An 18,027-nucleotide genomic window follows, 5' to 3' on the forward strand; every position below is an offset into this window, starting at 1 on the left:
GTCAAGAGGTGAGAATGATCCTAGAGTGTTTGACTGCTCTGGGACTGTAGTCGCAGGAGTTTAGAATAATGTGGGGGGGGGAGGGGGAAGAGAGCTATCAAAGGCCTAGATAGAGTGGACATGGAGGGGATGTTTCCTAGAGTGTGTGTGTGGGGGGGTGGGGGGGGGGGGTCTAGGTCCAGAGGGCACAGCTTCTGAAAAAGATGCCACTCAAAAAGATGAGGAGGTATTTCTTTAGCCAGAGATTACTCAATCTGTGGAACTCAATGCCTCAGGTGACTACAAATCAGAATCAGCCTTATTATCACCGGCATGTGAACTGAAATTTGTTAACTTAGCAGCAGCAGTTCAACAGAATACATAATCTAGCAGAGAAAATTAATAATACTAAATAAAACTAAAAATTATATTAAGTAAGTAAATCAATTACAGTATATGTATATAGATTTTTAAAAAGCGGTCAACTCATTGTGGATATTTGAAGTGGAGGTTGATAGGTTACTGATTAGTAAGTGCATCAAAGATTATGGGGAGGAGGCAAGAGAATGGGATTGAGACATAATAAATCAGCCATGATGGAATGGTGGACCAGACTCGATGAGCTAAATGGCCTAATTCTGCTCCTTTCTCTCACGATCTAAATTAGGAATTTTAAACTTCTCCAGGATATAACATTTTTTTTCTAAATGGAGAAAGGCTGGGTAATTAAAATGGACTTAGGTATACCTATGCAAAATTTGCTGTAAACCAACATAACATTTGTAAGAAGCAATTAAGTAAGCCTTTCTACCTTTTTTGCGAGAAACTCGAATATAAAAGTAAGGAAATTCTACTGAAATTCTTTAGGATCCTGTTGAGGTTTTACCTGGAACATACAGTTTTGGGCTCCTTGCCCAAGAAAGGACATATTTAAAATAGACTGACGTACTTACATAGAGGGAGTACAGCAACAATTCCCTAGACTCATTTTAACTGGCTGCTTTACCAATAGGAGCAATTAAGGGACAAGACATATAACATCCAGAGTTTTGAAAGTAACTAAGACATCTCTTCATTGAAATGAAATTTACAAAAAAATTTATAGCACTTGACAGTGAATACAAGGCAGATATTTTCTCTGTCTGAGGAGTCTTGCACTGTCATACTTCAAAATTAAAAGAAATTTCTTCACTCCGAGTGAAAAATACTGGAATTCCTTACACAGAGACAAAGTTCAACAGATTTCTGAATATTAAGGAAATCAAAGGATATGGGGGGCAGTATAGGGAACTACTGTTTCAGTTAAAAGGTCAACTTTGATCATAGTGAATCAAAGAGTAACTAAAAGAGCTGAATGACATACTTCTTATCCTATGGCTTAGGTTCTTACGAGAAATATTTGTGAAGTTGCATGATGCTTAACAGTAGTTGTAACTGATGCCACTAATTTTCCAAAATTATAAATCCACTATAGATATCTTCAACAAATTATAATTCTTATTGTAGGAACAATCCAATCTAAAAATACATTCACTTAACTACTAGCTACTTTTCATCACACAATCCCCAACTGACAGAAATAATTCACAAAGCACTATTAAACTGTTAAAGCAGCACAAACCTTCTTCCTCAGATCCTCCTGTCCTCTTTTACTTAAAGTCCGTTTTGAAACTAAATTCTTCAGTTTGTTTTCTGCCATCTTCTACAGATAAAGCACAAGTCAACATGGTTTTAAACTTTTGGCTTAACTTCAAGAATGAAGATTGCTACACTTGGTAAATCATCAGGTGCTCTAATTTAGTTCCTTCGTAAGTCACAACTGAACATCGACAGTTTAAAAAAAACTACTCAAGATACTGCAATTGCTTTCAATAATAAGAGTTCTGAATGAAGGTCTAGTCTAAGTGTGATAAAAATTAGGAGCAAGAATTGCTAGCAACCTCTTAATAACACAATAAATAACTGTTTTTAGTTGTCACAATACTTAATTACAATTAAAGACTAAGTTCAGTTCAAGGCTCTGATGAACAGATGTGACAATAGTCATGATGAACTAAATTGCCTCCTTCAATATTACAGGATTCTAAATTCCAAAAGATGTCATTCATTATTGCTTTTCTCAAAATGTTTTCACGTATCTTTCACATAAATTGAATGCACTACAAGGTCTATTCTTGCCCAGAACCTATACTTTTTCCAAGAGAACCAACATGGAATAACTTTCAAAACAAAATTTCAATCAATTTATCATATTTTTTATAGATTAACAGTGTTTTATAGCGTTTTTAAAACCACTACTATTTCACTAGATTTTTTTTGTTTTAATTAAACTAGTTGAGAAAAAAAAGATCTGTTTTATTAGCAAAAGAATTACGTCCATGACATCAACATGTGACATCACAAGTTTCCCAGTAGACTGATACAATGAGAAACAAATACTGTGCAATTTGGAACTTCTTTTTAAATGGCTCAAATTATTAGTGTGACCTAATGACTAACTTGCATATCACCCCAAATTTTAATCTTTCCTTCCCGACGAAGTAGTCACTATCAAGCAATGCATTGAAAGAGCTACAAAGATTGCCCCCAGTCTCTCATAATACTAAGCAAAAAGGGGTCCATTTACCTACTTATACCAACCCCCGGATCATCCAAAATCAATTACAGTTCTAGCTCTCCTTATTTTTCAATTGTCAATTCTCATTCAGCTTCATTCTTTGCAAATTCCTCCTCGTCTAGCATTTAAGGTTTCCATTCTTCTAGTCTGGATCTTTTATGAATCCCCGGTTCTCTTTGCTGCACTATTTATGGCTATTCATTCGAACACCCAAGCACCAGAATCAGGGATTCTCTCTCCAGTTCTTCAGTATTCTCCTTAAATCCAACTCCAAATCAGTATTTGGATGCCATTATCATCCGTTTAAAACTGGGAAATGAAAATCTGATATTGACTGATACTAAAAGTTGATTCAGTATCATTCATATCAATTTTAGGAAATCATTAGCACAAATCTGCTGGCAAATTTAGGAAGATGAGAGAACTGGATGGCCATTATGATCTGGCAATCTGACATTGGCAATGAACCAAATTCCTCTATCATGATCCTTGGATACATACTGCTTCAAATGTTAGAACAAGAGGCAGTAACTGGCTGGACCACATGATTTTTTTATGGAATCAGGTGAAACATGGGCAAGGAAATGTCTTCTTGGTAATTACTTACAATCTTCAGATGATGAATCAATACTCCTCCACGCCAAGCAACACTGAAAAGCACAAAATAGCAAAGACTCAAAATGTATTCTCGATGAAGAGCTTCAAGAGTGGTTTTGTAGAACACACAACAGGGTCTGTATTAAATAGTGAATTAACACACAAATCTATTTGAATTTAACCTCACCAAGTTACCAGGCAAATGCATCTGAGAATTAATGGAAAGGTTGAAAGTCAAGATATATCCAAAAGGTCCACTAATTTAACCCATCATGTAGTACAATCCCAAGTTAAAGAGAAGCATAATTTCAACTCGCTACATATAGAAATAAACAGCAAAACTCTTCAGATTTGAAAAACTGTATACTCTTGAAAGTCCAATATTCACTCAACTCACACTGAATTAAACATAGTGCCTTCAGAATTTGTTTCATCTCATGTCTGGTTGCAAATTAATATGTCAACTAGGAGTGCAACACCATTTCTTCAAAGATGTATTTCAATTGATACCAAGTCTCAGATAGTACCAATGCTGTATTCATACTCTGATGAGATTTAAATATTATTATCCTAATGAGGAAGATGAACGATCCATGAACAGAATCAAAATAAGAAACTCTCAAATGGGAGATAAAGGAATTTTATGAAACGCTGAAAATGGAATACATATACAGAAGAGGTACTGCAGATGCTGGAAATCTAGAGCAATACACACAAAGTGCTGGAGGAGCTCAGCAGGTCAGGATGGGAATGAACAGTTGAAGTGTCACGCCAAGACCCATCACTGGGACTGATGAGGAAGGGAGAAGAAATCAGCATAAGTAGGTGAGGGGATGTGAGGAAGAAGTGCAAGGTAGCAGGTGATAGATGAAACACAGAGCTGGGAAGCTGATTGGCGAAAGAGATAAAGGACTGGAGAAAGAGTAATCTGATCGGAAAGAACAGAAGACCATGGAAGAAAAGGAAGAGGAGTACCACCAGAGGGAGGTCATGAGCAGATAAGAGGTATGAAAGGGAACTTTTCTTATCTCCCTCTGGTACTCCTTCCCTTCCCTCCATGGTCTACTGTTCTTTCCCATCAGATTACCCTTTCTCCAGCCCTTTAAAAATGGGGAATGGTGAAGGAGAGGAGGGTTTGGACAGTTACTGAAGTTTGAGACATTAACGTTCATGCTATCAGGTTGGAAGCTATCCAGATGGCATATAAGGTGTTGCTCCTCAAATCTGAATGTGACCTCATCGAGGCAATCTAGGAGGCCATGGACTGACATGCTGGAATTGGAATGGGAAGTAGAATTGAAATGGGTGGAGTGGAAAATCCTGCTTTTTGTGGTTGACTGAGCAAGGTGCTCAAAGAAACAGTCTCCCAGTCTACGTCAGGAGCACCAGATACAGTAGATGACCCCAAAAGACTCATGGTTAAGAACCGCCTCACTTCAAAAAACTATTTGGAGCCCTGAATGGTAGTGAGGGAGGAGCTGTAGAGGCAAGGAATTGAGCAAGGTGGGAGGGCGAGTTCAGGAGGGTGGGGTGTTCGTGGACAGTTGAGGTTGGGGAGAATTGAGAAGGGTAGGTGGGGTGTTAAGGAAGGTGGGTGGGGTCACTAGGGAGTTGAGGAGGGTGAGGGGGTTGGGGTGGTCCAGTGGGGAGTTGACGAGGGTGGGATGGTCTTGTGAGGAGTTGATGGGGGGGGGGGTCCGGTGTGGAGCTGAGGACGGCGGGGGGTGGGGGGGAATCACTGGGGAGCTGAGGAATGTGGGGGGTTTGGGGGGAGTTGAGGATGGTGGGGGGGTCGGTGGGGGAGTTGAGAGGGTGTGGGGGTTCGGAGGGAATTGAGGAGGGTGTGGGGTTTTGGGGGAATTGAGGAGAGTGGGTGGATTTGAGGACGGTGGGGGAGTTGAGGAGGGTGGGGGAGTTGAGGAGGGTGGGGGAGTTGAGGAGGGTGGGGGAGTTGAGAGGGTGTGGGGGTTCGGAGGGAATTGAGGAGGATGTGGGGTTTTGGGGTAATTGAGGAGGGTGTGGAGGGAATTGAGGAGAGTGGGTGGATTTGAGGACGGTGGGGGAGTTGAGGAGGGTGGGGGAGTTGAAGAGGGTGGGGGAGTTGAAGAGGGTGAGGATATTCAGTACGGAGCTGAAAAGGATGGGGGATCAGTGATGAAGATGGACAGCTCGGGTGTAGGGGTTATACGGAGCGGTCCGGTAATCGGGGAGCAGTGGGATGGGGTCGAGCCGGGATGCAGGAGTCGCAGGTGGGCCGGGAGGAGTGACGTGTATCCGGCTCCGTGGGTGTGGTTCGGCTCCTGAGGGGCGTGGGAGGGTCCTGCGGGACCGGGGTCGAAGTGGTGAGTTGGAGTGGAGTCTGGCTTCAGCGCGGTCGGGTGAAGCCGGGGCGCTGACACGATCGATCCCCGGCAGAGCGAGCACCGAGCTGCCAGGCCTCGCCCGCATCCAAGTTCCACCACCCCGCGCAATACAATCCCTGACTCTGCGCCCTTCTTCCCCAGCCACTTGCCCTGCAACCCGCCTGCTCTCCCCGGTCACCGGCTCCTGTTCGGCCCGGAGCCGAGGCCTCGGGCTGCTGTCCGTCCAGCACAACAGCTTCGCGCTCGCCGTCTGGTCGCAGCAACTGCGCGGAGCCCGAGTCCCGGCCAGCGCCGCCTCTGCGCATGCGCGTCGGCCGGCCGCCCAGCGCGGGAGTTTGAAGCTTCAATAAAAAAATACGCATTTTTGTCCTGTCCGTGACCCATCTCCCCGGTTCTCGGGTGGAGATTCCCAATTCGGGCTGAACAAGTGTCTCCTCACCAAAATTCTGAGTGACTTGCCCTTGTTTTGAGACTAGTACTGGAAATTCCAAAGGAATCATCAAGCTCACAGTGAATTTTATCTATTTCAATGATTCACTTAGTTGTTATCTCACAGGACTACTTACACCTCTGGGAGCCATTCTGGAGAACCTCAGATTCATATATTGCTGAATTTATTTCCTCATCTCATACTGATAAGACTGTAAGATAAAGAAGCAGAATTAAGCCATTTGACCCATCAAGGCACCTCCGCCATTTCATCATCATCGATGATCCAGTTTCCTTCTCAGCCCCAGACTTCTACCTTCTCCCCATATATCTTCATGCATTGACTAATTAAGAATTAATTAACTTCTGGCTTAAATATACCCAGTGACCTACCCTCCACAGCTGCCCATGGCAATGGATTCCAAAGACTCATCTTTCTCGGGCTGAAGAAATTCCTCATTTGTTTCTAAATTGACATTATTCTGAAGCTGTGTGCTCTGATCTTAGCCTCTCCCCTCGCCAACATAAGAAACATCCACTGTATTACGGCCTTTCAACATTCGATGGGTTTCCATCAATGAGGTTTCCCGTCAATCTTATGAACCTAGTGACTAGAGGCCCAGAGCCATCGAAACTCCTCATATGACGTTTTTCAATATCAGAATCATTTCCATGAAACTCCTTTCAACATTCTCCAATGTCAGCGTATAAAGGGCCCAAAAACTCACAATTTTTCAAACTCCTTTATAAAGCCTCAACATTACATCCTTGCTTTTATATTCTAGTCCTCTCAAAATGAATGCTGACATCGCATTCGCCTTCCTCACGACGGACTCAGCCTGCAAATTAACCTTCAGGGAATCTTGCACAAGGACTCCAAAGTCCCTTTGATCCTCAGATTTTTGAATTTTGTCTCCATTTAGAAAACAGTCTGCCCTTTCATTTCTTCTACCAAAGTGCATGACCATACACTTACCAACACTGTATTCCATCTGCCACTTCTTTGTCCATTCTCCTAATCTGTCTAAGTCCTCCTGTAGGCTCTCTGCTTCCTTAAACTACCTGCCCCTCCAACTATCTTCGTATCGTCTGCAATCCTGGCTACAAAGCCATGCACTCCATCATCAAAATCATTGACATATAGTGTAAAAAGAAGCGGTCCAAACACAGACCCCTGTTGAACACTGCTGGTCACCAGGAGCCAACCAGAAAAGGTTCACTTTATTCCCACTCTTCACCTCCTGCCAATCAGCCAAAGTTCTATCTGTGCTAGTATCTTTCCTGTAATACCATGAGCTCTAGACTTGTTAAGCAGCCTGATGTGTGACACTTTGTCAAAGGTCTTCTAAAAATCCAATGATGCATTGATTTTCATCTGTCTATCCTGTTCGTTATTTCTTCAAAGAATTTCAACAGATTTGTCAGGCAAGATTTTCCCTTAAGGAAACCATGCTGATTACGGCCTATTTTATATTTGCCTCTGAGTACCCTGAAACCACATCCTTACCAGTGGACTCCAACATCTTTACAGCCACTGAGGTCAGACTAACTGGCATATAATATCCTTGCTTCTGCTTCTCTCCCTTCTTGAACAGTGGAGTTACATTTGCTATTTTCCACTCTTCCAGAACCATGCCAAGATCAACAGATTTTTGAAGGGTCATTACTAATGCCTCCACGATCTCTTCAACCACCTCTTTCAGAATCCTGTGGTATAGACCATCTCATCCAGGTGATTTATGTATCTTCAAACCTTTCAGTTTCTCAAGAACCTTCTCGCTTGTGATGACAACTTAACACACTTATGCCGCCGAACACTCTTTAACTTGTGGCATCGTGCTGGTGTTTTTCCACAGTGAAGACAGATGCAAAGTACTTAATCGGTTCATCTGTCATTTCATTAGCCCCCATTACTACCTCCCCAGCATCATTTTCCAGTGGTCTGATGTCCACTCTTGCCTCTCTTTTACACTTTATGTATCTGAAGAAAGTTTTAGTATCTTTAATATCATTGGCTATCTTATCATTGTATTTCATCTTGTCCTTTCTTATGACTTTTTAATTGCCTTCTATTGGTTTTTAAAAGCTTCCCAATCCTCTAACTTCCCTCTAATTGTTGATCTATTATATTCCATCTCTTTGGCTTTAATATTTGCTTTGACTTCATTTGTCCACCATGGTTGTGTCATTCTGCCTTTAGAATATTTCTTCTTTGGGATGTATATATCCTGCACCTTCTGAATTGCTGCCAGAAATTTCAGCCATTGCTGCTCTGCTGACATCCCTGCTAGTGTTCCCTTCCAATCAATTATGACCCACTCCTCTTTCACGTCTCTGTAATTCCCTTTACTCTACTGCAATACTGATGCATCTGACTTTAGCTTCTCCTCTAAAATTTCAAGGTGAATTTTATCATATTATGACCACTGGCTCCTAAGGGTTCCTTTACCTTAAGCTCTCTAAACAGTTCCAGTTCACTGCACAATACCCAATCCAGAATAGCTGATTACCTAGTGTGCTCAATCACGAGCTGCTCTAAAAAGGCATTCTAGAATCTGCAGGCATTTTAGAAATTCCCAATCTAGGGATCCGGCACCAACATGATTTTCCCAATCTACCCGCATATTGAAATCCCCCATGACTATCATAACATTGTGCTTTTGATATCCATTTTCTATCTCTCATTGTAATTTGTAGACCACATCTTTACTACTGTTGGGAGGTCTGTATATAACTCCCATTAGGGTCTTTTTACCCTTGCAGTTCTTTAGGTCTATTCTACACATTCCAATCCCATGTCACTTCTTTCTAATGATTTGATGTCATTTTTTTTTACTAACAGAGCCAACCCACCCCCTCTGCCTGCTTACTTGTCTTTTAGATACAACGTGTATCCTTGGATGTTAAGTTCCCAGCTATAATATTCTTTCTGCCACAATTCAGTGATGCCCACATCATCATATATGCCAATTTGTAACTGAGCTACAAGACCATCTACTGTAGCTTATCCCATATACTGCATGCATTCAAATACAATGCATTCAATCCTATACTCACCCTTTTCAATTTTGTTTCCCTTTTACATTGCAACTCATCCCATAGACTGCAATTTTGCCTTTTCATCGAGTATAACCAGTCCCTTTTGTACAGGTCATATCTTCTCCAGAAGAGATCCATAAATCCGAAACCTCACCGCCTGCACCAATTCCTCAGCCACACATTCACCTGCCAAATCATCCTATGTTTTGCCCTGGCTGGCATACGGCATAAGCAGCACTGTAAAGATTACTACCCTGGAGGTCCTGTTTTTCAGATTTCTATCTAACTCCCTAAAAATATCTCTACAGGATCTCCTCAACTTTCTTACCTATGTCATTGGTGCCAATGCATACCAAGACTTCTGGCAACTCACCCTCTCCCTTTAGAATGCCGTGGATCCAATCTGAAACATCTCTAAGCCCGGCACCTGGGAGGCAACATATCATCTGAGTGTCTCTAGTGCACTCACAGAATCTCTCTATTCCTCTGACTATAGAATCTCTTATCAGCACTACAGTCCTCTTCATCTCTGTTCTCTTCTGAGCCACAACACCAAACTCAGTGCCAGAGACCTAGTAGCTGCAGTTCCCCCTGGTAGGTCACCCCCTCAACAATTTCCAAAGTGATATACTTATTATTGAGGGGAACAGCCACAGTACTCTGTACTGGCCACTTATTTCCCTGATGACGCTAAACTGAGTGGAAAAGCAAATTGTACAGAGGATGTGGAGAGTCTGCAGAGGGATATAGATAGGTTAAGTGAGTGAGCCAAGGTCTGGCAGATGGAATACAACGTTGGTAAATGCGAGATCATCCACTTTGGAAGGAATAATAGAAGAGCAGATCATTACTTAAATGGTGAAAGATTGCAGCATGCTGTTGTGTCGAGGGATTTGGGAGCACTTGTTCATGAATCTCAAAAAGTTGGCTTGCAGGTACAACACGTTATTAAGAAGGCAAACGGAATGTTGGCCATTGCTAGAGGGATTGAATTCAAGAGCAGGGAGGTTATACTGCAACTATACAGGGTACTGGTGAGGCCGCATCTGGAGTACTGTGTGCAGTTCTGGTCTCCATACTTGAGGAAGGATATACTGGCTTTGGAGGCAGTGCAGAGGAGGTTCACCAGGTTGATTCCAGGAATGAAGGGGTTAACCTATGAGGAGAGATTGAGTTGCGTGGCACTATTCTCTCTGGAGTTCAGAAGAATGAGAGGGGATCTTACAGAAACATACAAAATGTTGAAAGGGATAGTTAAGATAGAAGTAGGAAAGTTGCTTCCATTGGAAGGTGAGACTAGAACTAGGAGACATTGCCTCAAGATTCAGGGGAGAAAATTTAGGATGGAGATGACAAGAAACTGTTTTTCCTAGAGGTTGGAGAATCTGTGGAATTCTCTGCCCAGGGAAGCAGATGAGGCTTCCTCACTAAATATAGTTAAGAAACAGTTAAATAGGTTTTTACATAGTAGGGGAATTAAGGGTTATAGGGAAAAGGCAGGTAGATGGAGCTGAGTTTACGGACAGACAGCCATGATTTTAATTGAATGGCGGAGCAGGCTTGATGGCCCAGATGGCCTACTCCTGCTCCTATTTCTTAAGTTCTTATGTTCCATTCCTGACAGTCATCCAGTTACCTGCCTCCTTGCAACTTAAGAGTGACTACTGCCCTGTAGCTCCTATTTATCACCTCCTCAGTCTCCCTTATGAGCTGAAGGTCATGAAACTACAGCTCCTGTTCCTTAACACACTCTCTGAGATCTGCAGCTCAGTGCACCCAGTGTAGATGTGGTTATCTGGGAGACTAGAGGCCTCCCAGAATTCCCACATCTCACACACAGAGCAGAACACTGCCTCTGGATCCATTCTCACTGCACAATCTGTGGCCTAACAGAGGAGGATTGAAGAATAAGGAAGAAGAAGTGTACCAGATGTTTACCTTGCAGAAACCTGAAGAGCCAAGGTCACTCCAACACTAGCCCACTCACACAATGGCCACTCTATTTGCTCCTACCTTATTTTTATTCACCATTTCTAATGAATCCCGTACACCAATTGGGCACAGTCCAACTCCGACAACTGCTGTCAAGCACTGCCGTTTTTCAGCTTCAGCAGTGGACCTAAATTTGATTGCTGCTTCTTGCTGTGCTCCCGCTCACTGATTGGGCGCAGTACAACTCTGAAAAATCTCGTGAAGTGCTTCCATTTGTTTTAACTTCAGCAGTGGGCCTAAAGGCAATCGCTAGTTCTTGTCGTGTCCATGCTCACTGATTGGATGCAGTCCAATTTTCCTTTGTCCAGACCCTTCACACCTACATCTAAGGCACCTCACAGTGCTCCATTATTCTGACAACTTCCAAATCCTGGCCTCCACTATCTTATCTTCACTAGGGACATCCACATCAACCTTCCCAACAAAATGATCTTGGGGATTTCTCCTCCTTTCTAGAACATAGATCTAACCAGTTCCCTTCTACTAATTCTCATTTGTTGTCAGAACTTTTGCCTACCCTAAACAATTTCTCTTTTGTTTTCATTCCTCTTACTTTCTCCACTCAAAGCTGTAGCCATGGGCCCAAGCTATGCCTGTCTTCTTTTGTTGGCCAGGTGGAAGAGTGCTTATTCCAAACCTGCACTGGCACCACCAACCAACTCTTTCTGTTCCATCAAAAGAGGCATTGATGCTGCTGATGCACCATCAATAACTCTCAGAAACGGGTGGCGAACGATAGGCTTTTATTAGCTGCAAAAGTGACCACAACATCTTGGAGACTGAGGGAGGAGCAGTGCCTCCAATTGCCTGTATACAGGGGTCTGTGGGAGGAGCCACAGGAGTGGTCAGCAGAGGGGCGTGTCCAGACAGGTATACACATAGTTTACCACATTCACCCCCCTTTGTTTTAAAAGAGAGTCCCCACGGGGTGAAGTTTCTCACAAGTATATTTACAGGTCAAGTCTATCAGGTGGTTGAGTCTGTCGCTGTGATCTACGTAGTGATTGCACCAGTGCCGGTGGTTGTGCTGGCTCCAGCCTGACCTGAGGTGTCAGCCCATTAGGCGTCAGTAATCCCTCATGTGTATGCCTGGTGCCCGGTATGGGAGTGTTGTGAGGAGTCTGCGTAGGGCTTGGTGTGCACGCGGGCCTCGGCTGAGAGGGGAGTGTGCGCGGGGTTTCGTGGGTGTATACACATATATACACACACAGACACACACACACACATCGGTGGGTACGGGGTTCATAGTCACCATGGAGTGTTCGGGGTAGGTAGATCGCAGATGGAGACCATGTCCTCCCGCCCATCAGGTAAGACCACGTAGGCATACTGGGGGTTCGCATGAAGTAGGTGAACCCTCTCGACCATCAGGGAGTATTTATTGCTCCTCGCATGTTTCCGGAGCAGCACTGGCCCTGGGGACGTCAGCCAAGCCAGTAGGGTGGTCCCAGTGACAGATTTCCTGGGAAAAGAAAAGTGTCGCTCATGAGGGGTGGCATTGGTGGACAGGCATAACAGGGAGCGAATGGAGTGGAGCGCCTCGGGGAGGACCTAAGGGCTAAAGTGCGGCCTTCCACGCTGTGGCATTCTCCCTCTCCACCTGTCCATTCCCCAGGGGATTATAGCTCGTGGTCCTACTAGTAGTAATGCCCCTAGCCAGCAGGTACTGGCGCAGCCCGTCACTCATAAACGAGGACTCTCTATCACTGTGGATATAGCAGGGATATCCGAACAGAGTGAAGAGCTGGCGCAGGGCTTTTATGACGGATGTGGCAGTGGTACCTGGGCAGGGGATGGCAAAGGGGAACCACGAGTACTCGTTGATCATGTTGAGAAAGTAGACATTGCAGTTGGTGGAGGGAAGGGGGTCCTTAAAGTCGACACTCAGTCGCTCAAAGGGGCGGGTGGCCTTGATAAGGTGTGCCTTTTCAGGATGGTAGAAGTGCGGGTTGCAGTCAGCACAGACTTAACAGTCCCTGGTCAGCGTCCTGATTTCCTCAGGGGAGTAAGGCAGGTTCCGGGCTTTCACGAAATGGTAGAGTCAGGTGACGTCCAGGTGGCAAAGATCTGCATGGAGGGCTTATAGCCGGTCGAGCTGCGCGCTGGTACGCGCTCCCCATGATAGGGCATCAGGGGGCTCATTGAGCCTTCCAGGCCAGAACAGGATGGCATAGTTGTAGGTGGAGAGTTCTATTCACCACCTCAAAATTCTATCCTTCTTGATTTTGCCCCGCTGTTGGTTGCTGAACATGAACGCAACTGAGCGTTGGTCGGTCAGCAAGGTGAACCTTCTGCTGGCGAGATAGTGCCTCCAGTGCCTAATAGCTTCCACTATGGCCTGGGCTTCTTTCTCCACCGCGGAGTGCTGAATTTCAGGACCTTAAAGGGTACGAGAGAAGAATGCTACCGGCCTTCCTGTCTTATTGAGGGTAGCAGCCAGCGTGAAATCGGAGGCGTCACTCTCTACTTGGAAGGGAATGGTCTCATCCACCACATGCATCGTTGCTTTGGCAATGTCCCCTTTAATGCGGCTGAAGGCCGCGCGGGCCTCGGCTGAGTGGGGAAATGCAGTGGACTTGACCGGGGGCGGGCCTTGTCTGCGTAGTGAGGGGGCATAATAGGAAAAGAAGCCCAGGTACCGTTTGAGGGCTCTGAGGGTGGTGGGGAGAGGGAGTTCCAAAAGGGGGCGCATACGGTCGGGATCAGGGCCAATGACCCCGTTCTCCACAACATACCCAAGGATAGCGAGTCGGGTGGTTCCAAACACACACTTGTCCCTGTTATAGGTGAGGTTAAGAGCTTTGGCCGCTTGGGAAAATCATTGGAGGTTGGTGTCGTGATCCTGTCAGATGTGACCGCAGATGGTGATGTTATCCAAATATGGGAATGTGGCCTTCAGTTGGCACTGGTCCACCATCCGGTCCATTTCCCTCTGGAAGACAGAGACACCATTCGTGACACTGAAGGGGACGCGCAGGAAGTGATAGAGCCCACCGCCCGCCTCGAAGGCGGTGTAGGGGCGGTCCTCCGAGCGGATGGGGAGCTGATGGTAAGCGGATTTCAGGTCTATGGTTGAGTACACCTTGTACTGAGCTAGTTGATTGACCATATCCATGATGCAGGATAGGGGGTACGTGTCAAGCTGCGTAAACCTATTGATGGTCTGGCTATAGTCCACGACCATCCTATTTTTTTGCCCGGTCCGAAGAACAACTACCTGGGCCCTCTAAGGACATGCGCTTGGCTCAATGATCCCCTCCCTGAGCAGCCGCTGCACCTCCAACTGAATGAAGGCCCTGTCCCCCACGCTGTACCTCCTGCTTTTAGTTGCCACAGGTTGGGGGTTAGGTTGGCAAACAGCGGTGGGGGAGGGATCTTGAGGGTGGAGAGGCTGCAATTGGTGTCAGTAGTGCGGCCATTGGTATGGTGCTGGGTGGGATGTGCGGGTCGGTGTGTGTGTGTGTGTGTGTGTGTGTGTGGTCAGTAGTGGGGTATATGACGAAGTCCCACAAAACTGAGGATTTCTGACGGTGATTGGTGGGAGGGGCCCGTCATACTCCATTGTCACACTTTTCAGGCGGCTCTGGAAGTCGAGCCCCAATAGCACAGGGGCACACAGTTGAGACATGACCAGTAACACAAAGTTCCAATTTTCTGTGCCCTGCACCACCAATGTTGCTACCCAACCCCCCTGGATGTCTGTGGAATGCGACTCAGAAGCCATAGTGACCCTCTGGCTTACCGGCTGTGTCACGAGGCTGCAGCATTGCACCATGTCCGGGTGAATAAAACTCTCAGTGCTGCCCGTGTCAAACAGGCAGCTAGTCCTGTGCCCCTCCACCAGGATGTCCATCATTGACCTTGCAAGCTGGTGTTGGGTGCTTTGGTCGAGGGTTATGGAGACCAGAGTTGAATCGCCGTCTTGGTGCCCGGTAAGCACCCGTGAGACAGAGGTGGGCAGACAAGATGGCGGTGACCAAGATGGCGACCCCCATGCCTCGCACGTGGGCGCTGCTCGACCCTGCTCGTGGTTTAGACTTACAGGCCTTGGTGAAGTAGCCCTTCTTTCCACAGCTGGAGCAGGTAGCTTTTTGGGCCGGGCAGCGATTTTGGGGGCACTTTTTGAGTCCACAGAAGTAACACTGCGTGGACTTGCGACTGGCAGGAGCCGTGGTCAATTGCGGGGACTTCACGGGCTCGCGACTGGCAGCAGCCGTGGTCGATTCACCAGAGGGTTGCGGGGAGTTCACGGACTTGTGAGTGGCAGCAGTCAAGGTCGATTTGCTGGTGGGCAGCGGGGTCTGCAGTGTCCACGGAACCGGCGGGGGATCGCGCGGCTGGATAGCGTCAGCGTTGTGCAGAGCAGCCTCCAGCGTGTTGGCCGTCTTGATTGCCGAGTGTAAAGTAAGATCGGCGTTTTCCAGCAGCCGTTGACGCACATACACTGACCTGATTCCCGTAACAAAGGCGTCTCATACTAGCAGCTCTGCATGGTGTTCCACCGTCAGTCCCCTGCAGTAGCAGGCCCGCACAAGTGTCTGTAGGGCCCAGACAAACTCAGCGCTCGACTCTCCAGCCCACTGCTGTCGTGTTGCTAAGCGATGTCTTGCGTAGACGGTATTCAGCCGCAGGTACTGTCTTTTGAGGACGTCCAGTGCCCCTTGGTAGGTCGGCAGGTCTCTGATAAGAGAGTAGGCCCGCGGACTGACCCTGGTGAGAATTTTGTGCATTGTTGCCGGCTCGGTCGCACGAATCTCCTCTAGGTACGGTTGGAAGCATGCAAGCCAGAGTCCAAAAGCAATGCTAGCTTCCGGAGATTGAGGGTCAATATCGAATCTGTCTGATCGTAAAATGCTCTCCATGTTTTAAAATTGCAGCTAATAAAATTGATGCACCATCAATAACTCTCGGAGACGGGAGGCGAACGATAGGCTTTTATTAGCTGCAAAAGTGACCACAACATCTTAGAGACTGAGGGAGGAGCAGTGCCTCCAATCGCCTTTATACAGGGGTCTGTGGGAGGAGCCACAGGAGCAGTCAGCAGAGGGGCGTGTCCAGACAGGTATACACATAGTTTACCACAGCTGCCTCCTGCACTTAAGCAGAAATCATTAATTTTATTAATTTGCTAAATCTTTGCTGCCTTCAAATTCTCTTGTACCATTTCTGACCTCTCTTTGCTATTTCTGGATCTCTGTTCTCAGTTCAGGAGACAACCTATACACTGACATATATCATAAACCTACAGACTCCTACATCTCCCTACCCTGTTGCTTGTAAAGATGTATTCATTTCTCTTAGATTCTCTATCTCAATCACACTTTGGATTGAAGCTTCTGGCATGTCCTTTTTCAGGTACCATGACTTCCCCTTTCACCCCATCCCACTCCCCACCACCCCCCCAGAAAGAACAAAGAAACACTTCCCTCTTTCATCCAATCAGCTTCTTCATTTACCGCACTCATCATTTCCACTAGCTGCTATGTGATCCCACCACCAGTTACGTTTAACCCTCCCTACCCCTTCATGCTTCTCACATAAATCATATACAGTGGTTGTGATGTAGCCTTCTCTATACTGATGAGACTATGCATAGTCCATGAAACAATGAACCCTATCTCACTATTTTTGCTCTCTTTTTGTACTTTTTTATTGTTTCATTTTTATGTTATTATGTATAGTAATTTTCATGTATTGCACTGTACTGCTGTCACAAAACACCAAATTTCATGACATTTGTCAGTGATAATAATCCTGATTTTGGTTATGAGTACACTTCTAGTTTTTAGGCAGGCTCTCAGCTTGCAATGTTATCTATCACTTTGCCTCCACACATGCCAGAGTTCTTCCAACAGTGTTTCTTGCGCCAATTACACCAGTGGTGATTCCTTTAAGCTCATCTGTGGAAATGGCTTAATTTCTATCTTTAATATCTCTCCTTTTCCTTTTCAGTGTGGATGGGGTTCTGTTAAAGACTCAGACCTCAGTTCTTTTGAAGTGGTGGGATCCTCTCCTAGGGGTTCATTACCATCTGCTTTTCGAAATCCCAAGGATGCGGCCTACAAGATGAGCGTGCCTTCAGGGTTCCAGGGCTTTGTGGCCCTGTGGATGGGCTGATTCTAAGCTGGAGCCGCCAACTGAAGCATTGCAGGAGAAAATGGAGCATTGGAAGCAGCAGATCAGCTGTTGGGAGCCTCTGTACGGCAAATAGCGCACTCACTCGCTCACTCTCTCCCGTTAGTTGAGTTTGTTGCTGATTCTCCAGTCAGAGAATCTGGGAAAATGATCAGTATAACAGATTTTTAATTAGCAAGTTATGTTTCCCCTCTCACTTTGAAAGGGGGGGCATTTAATTTTCCCTTTATTAGGAAGAGAGCGAGCCTTTGGTACGGTGAGTGTCGGGTGAGTGATGAGTTCTTGTTGTATTGCAGATTATGGTCTCTCTTGAGGGCTTTGCTTGGTGGATGGAGGGTACTGATACTTTTTTTGTGGGAGGCGTGGAGGAGGATCATGCTTTGCTGCTGCTTGTGCATAGGAGGGGGAATAGGAGGAGTCTGGGGTTCTAACGTTTTTACTGCCACTCATTCTTGGCACGCTTCTGCTTTTGTGGATGTCTGTGAAGGATAAGAATTTGAGGGTGTATATTGCAAACATTTCTCTGATAGTAAATGGAACTTTCGAACTACTGCAGTCTCAAGTCCCTGCCCTTCAGTAAAAGGAAATACAGTAAAACTTGATCCCAATGGTTCTTCATCTGGCTCACTCGGCATTTGCCATGCTCCCTTTCCACACACTGGGTGACGTTTCCTGCACTCTCCTTGAACTTACTTGGTTCACTAGAAAATTTGTTAATAAACTGTAACATTTCAAAAAACTTAACTGAAAATGTGTTGGGTGTCAATAGAAAATAACACAGAACATTAGAACACAATTCAGGCCCTTTGGCCCATGACATTGTGCTGACCTTATAATCTACTCTAAGATCAATCCACTCCTTCCCTCACACATAGC

The 18,027-nt window shown here is 45.6% G+C and overlaps 2 protein-coding genes across 5 annotated transcripts in view; one reads left to right on the forward strand and one right to left on the reverse strand.

The window, feature by feature from the left end:
• The window catches only part of LOC132398271 (U2 snRNP-associated SURP motif-containing protein-like), an 81,361-nt gene extending 75,406 nt beyond the window's left edge, over positions 1–5,955 (reverse strand). The window contains exons 1-3 of one of the 4 annotated variants that reach the window (XM_059977437.1): positions 5,735–5,955; positions 3,204–3,246; positions 1,601–1,681 (exon numbers count right to left, since the gene is read on the reverse strand). In XM_059977437.1, the coding sequence (XP_059833420.1) occupies positions 1,601–1,681; positions 3,204–3,246; positions 5,735–5,940 (330 nt within the window). In that variant the 5' untranslated portion in view covers positions 5,941–5,955. Of the gene's footprint in view, positions 1–1,600; positions 1,682–3,203; positions 3,247–3,590; positions 4,805–5,705 lie in introns of those variants that run through there. The other 3 variants (XM_059977440.1, XM_059977441.1, XM_059977438.1) reach the window with 3 other exon arrangements.
• LOC132398276 (uncharacterized) overlaps positions 1–18,027 on the forward strand; it is a 1,154,100-nt gene that overhangs the window by 1,102,170 nt on the left and 33,903 nt on the right. The window lies entirely within an intron of this gene.

Source organism: Hypanus sabinus, chromosome 8 (assembly GCF_030144855.1).
Source record: "Hypanus sabinus isolate sHypSab1 chromosome 8, sHypSab1.hap1, whole genome shotgun sequence".
Classification (NCBI taxonomy): Eukaryota; Metazoa; Chordata; class Chondrichthyes; order Myliobatiformes; family Dasyatidae; genus Hypanus; species Hypanus sabinus.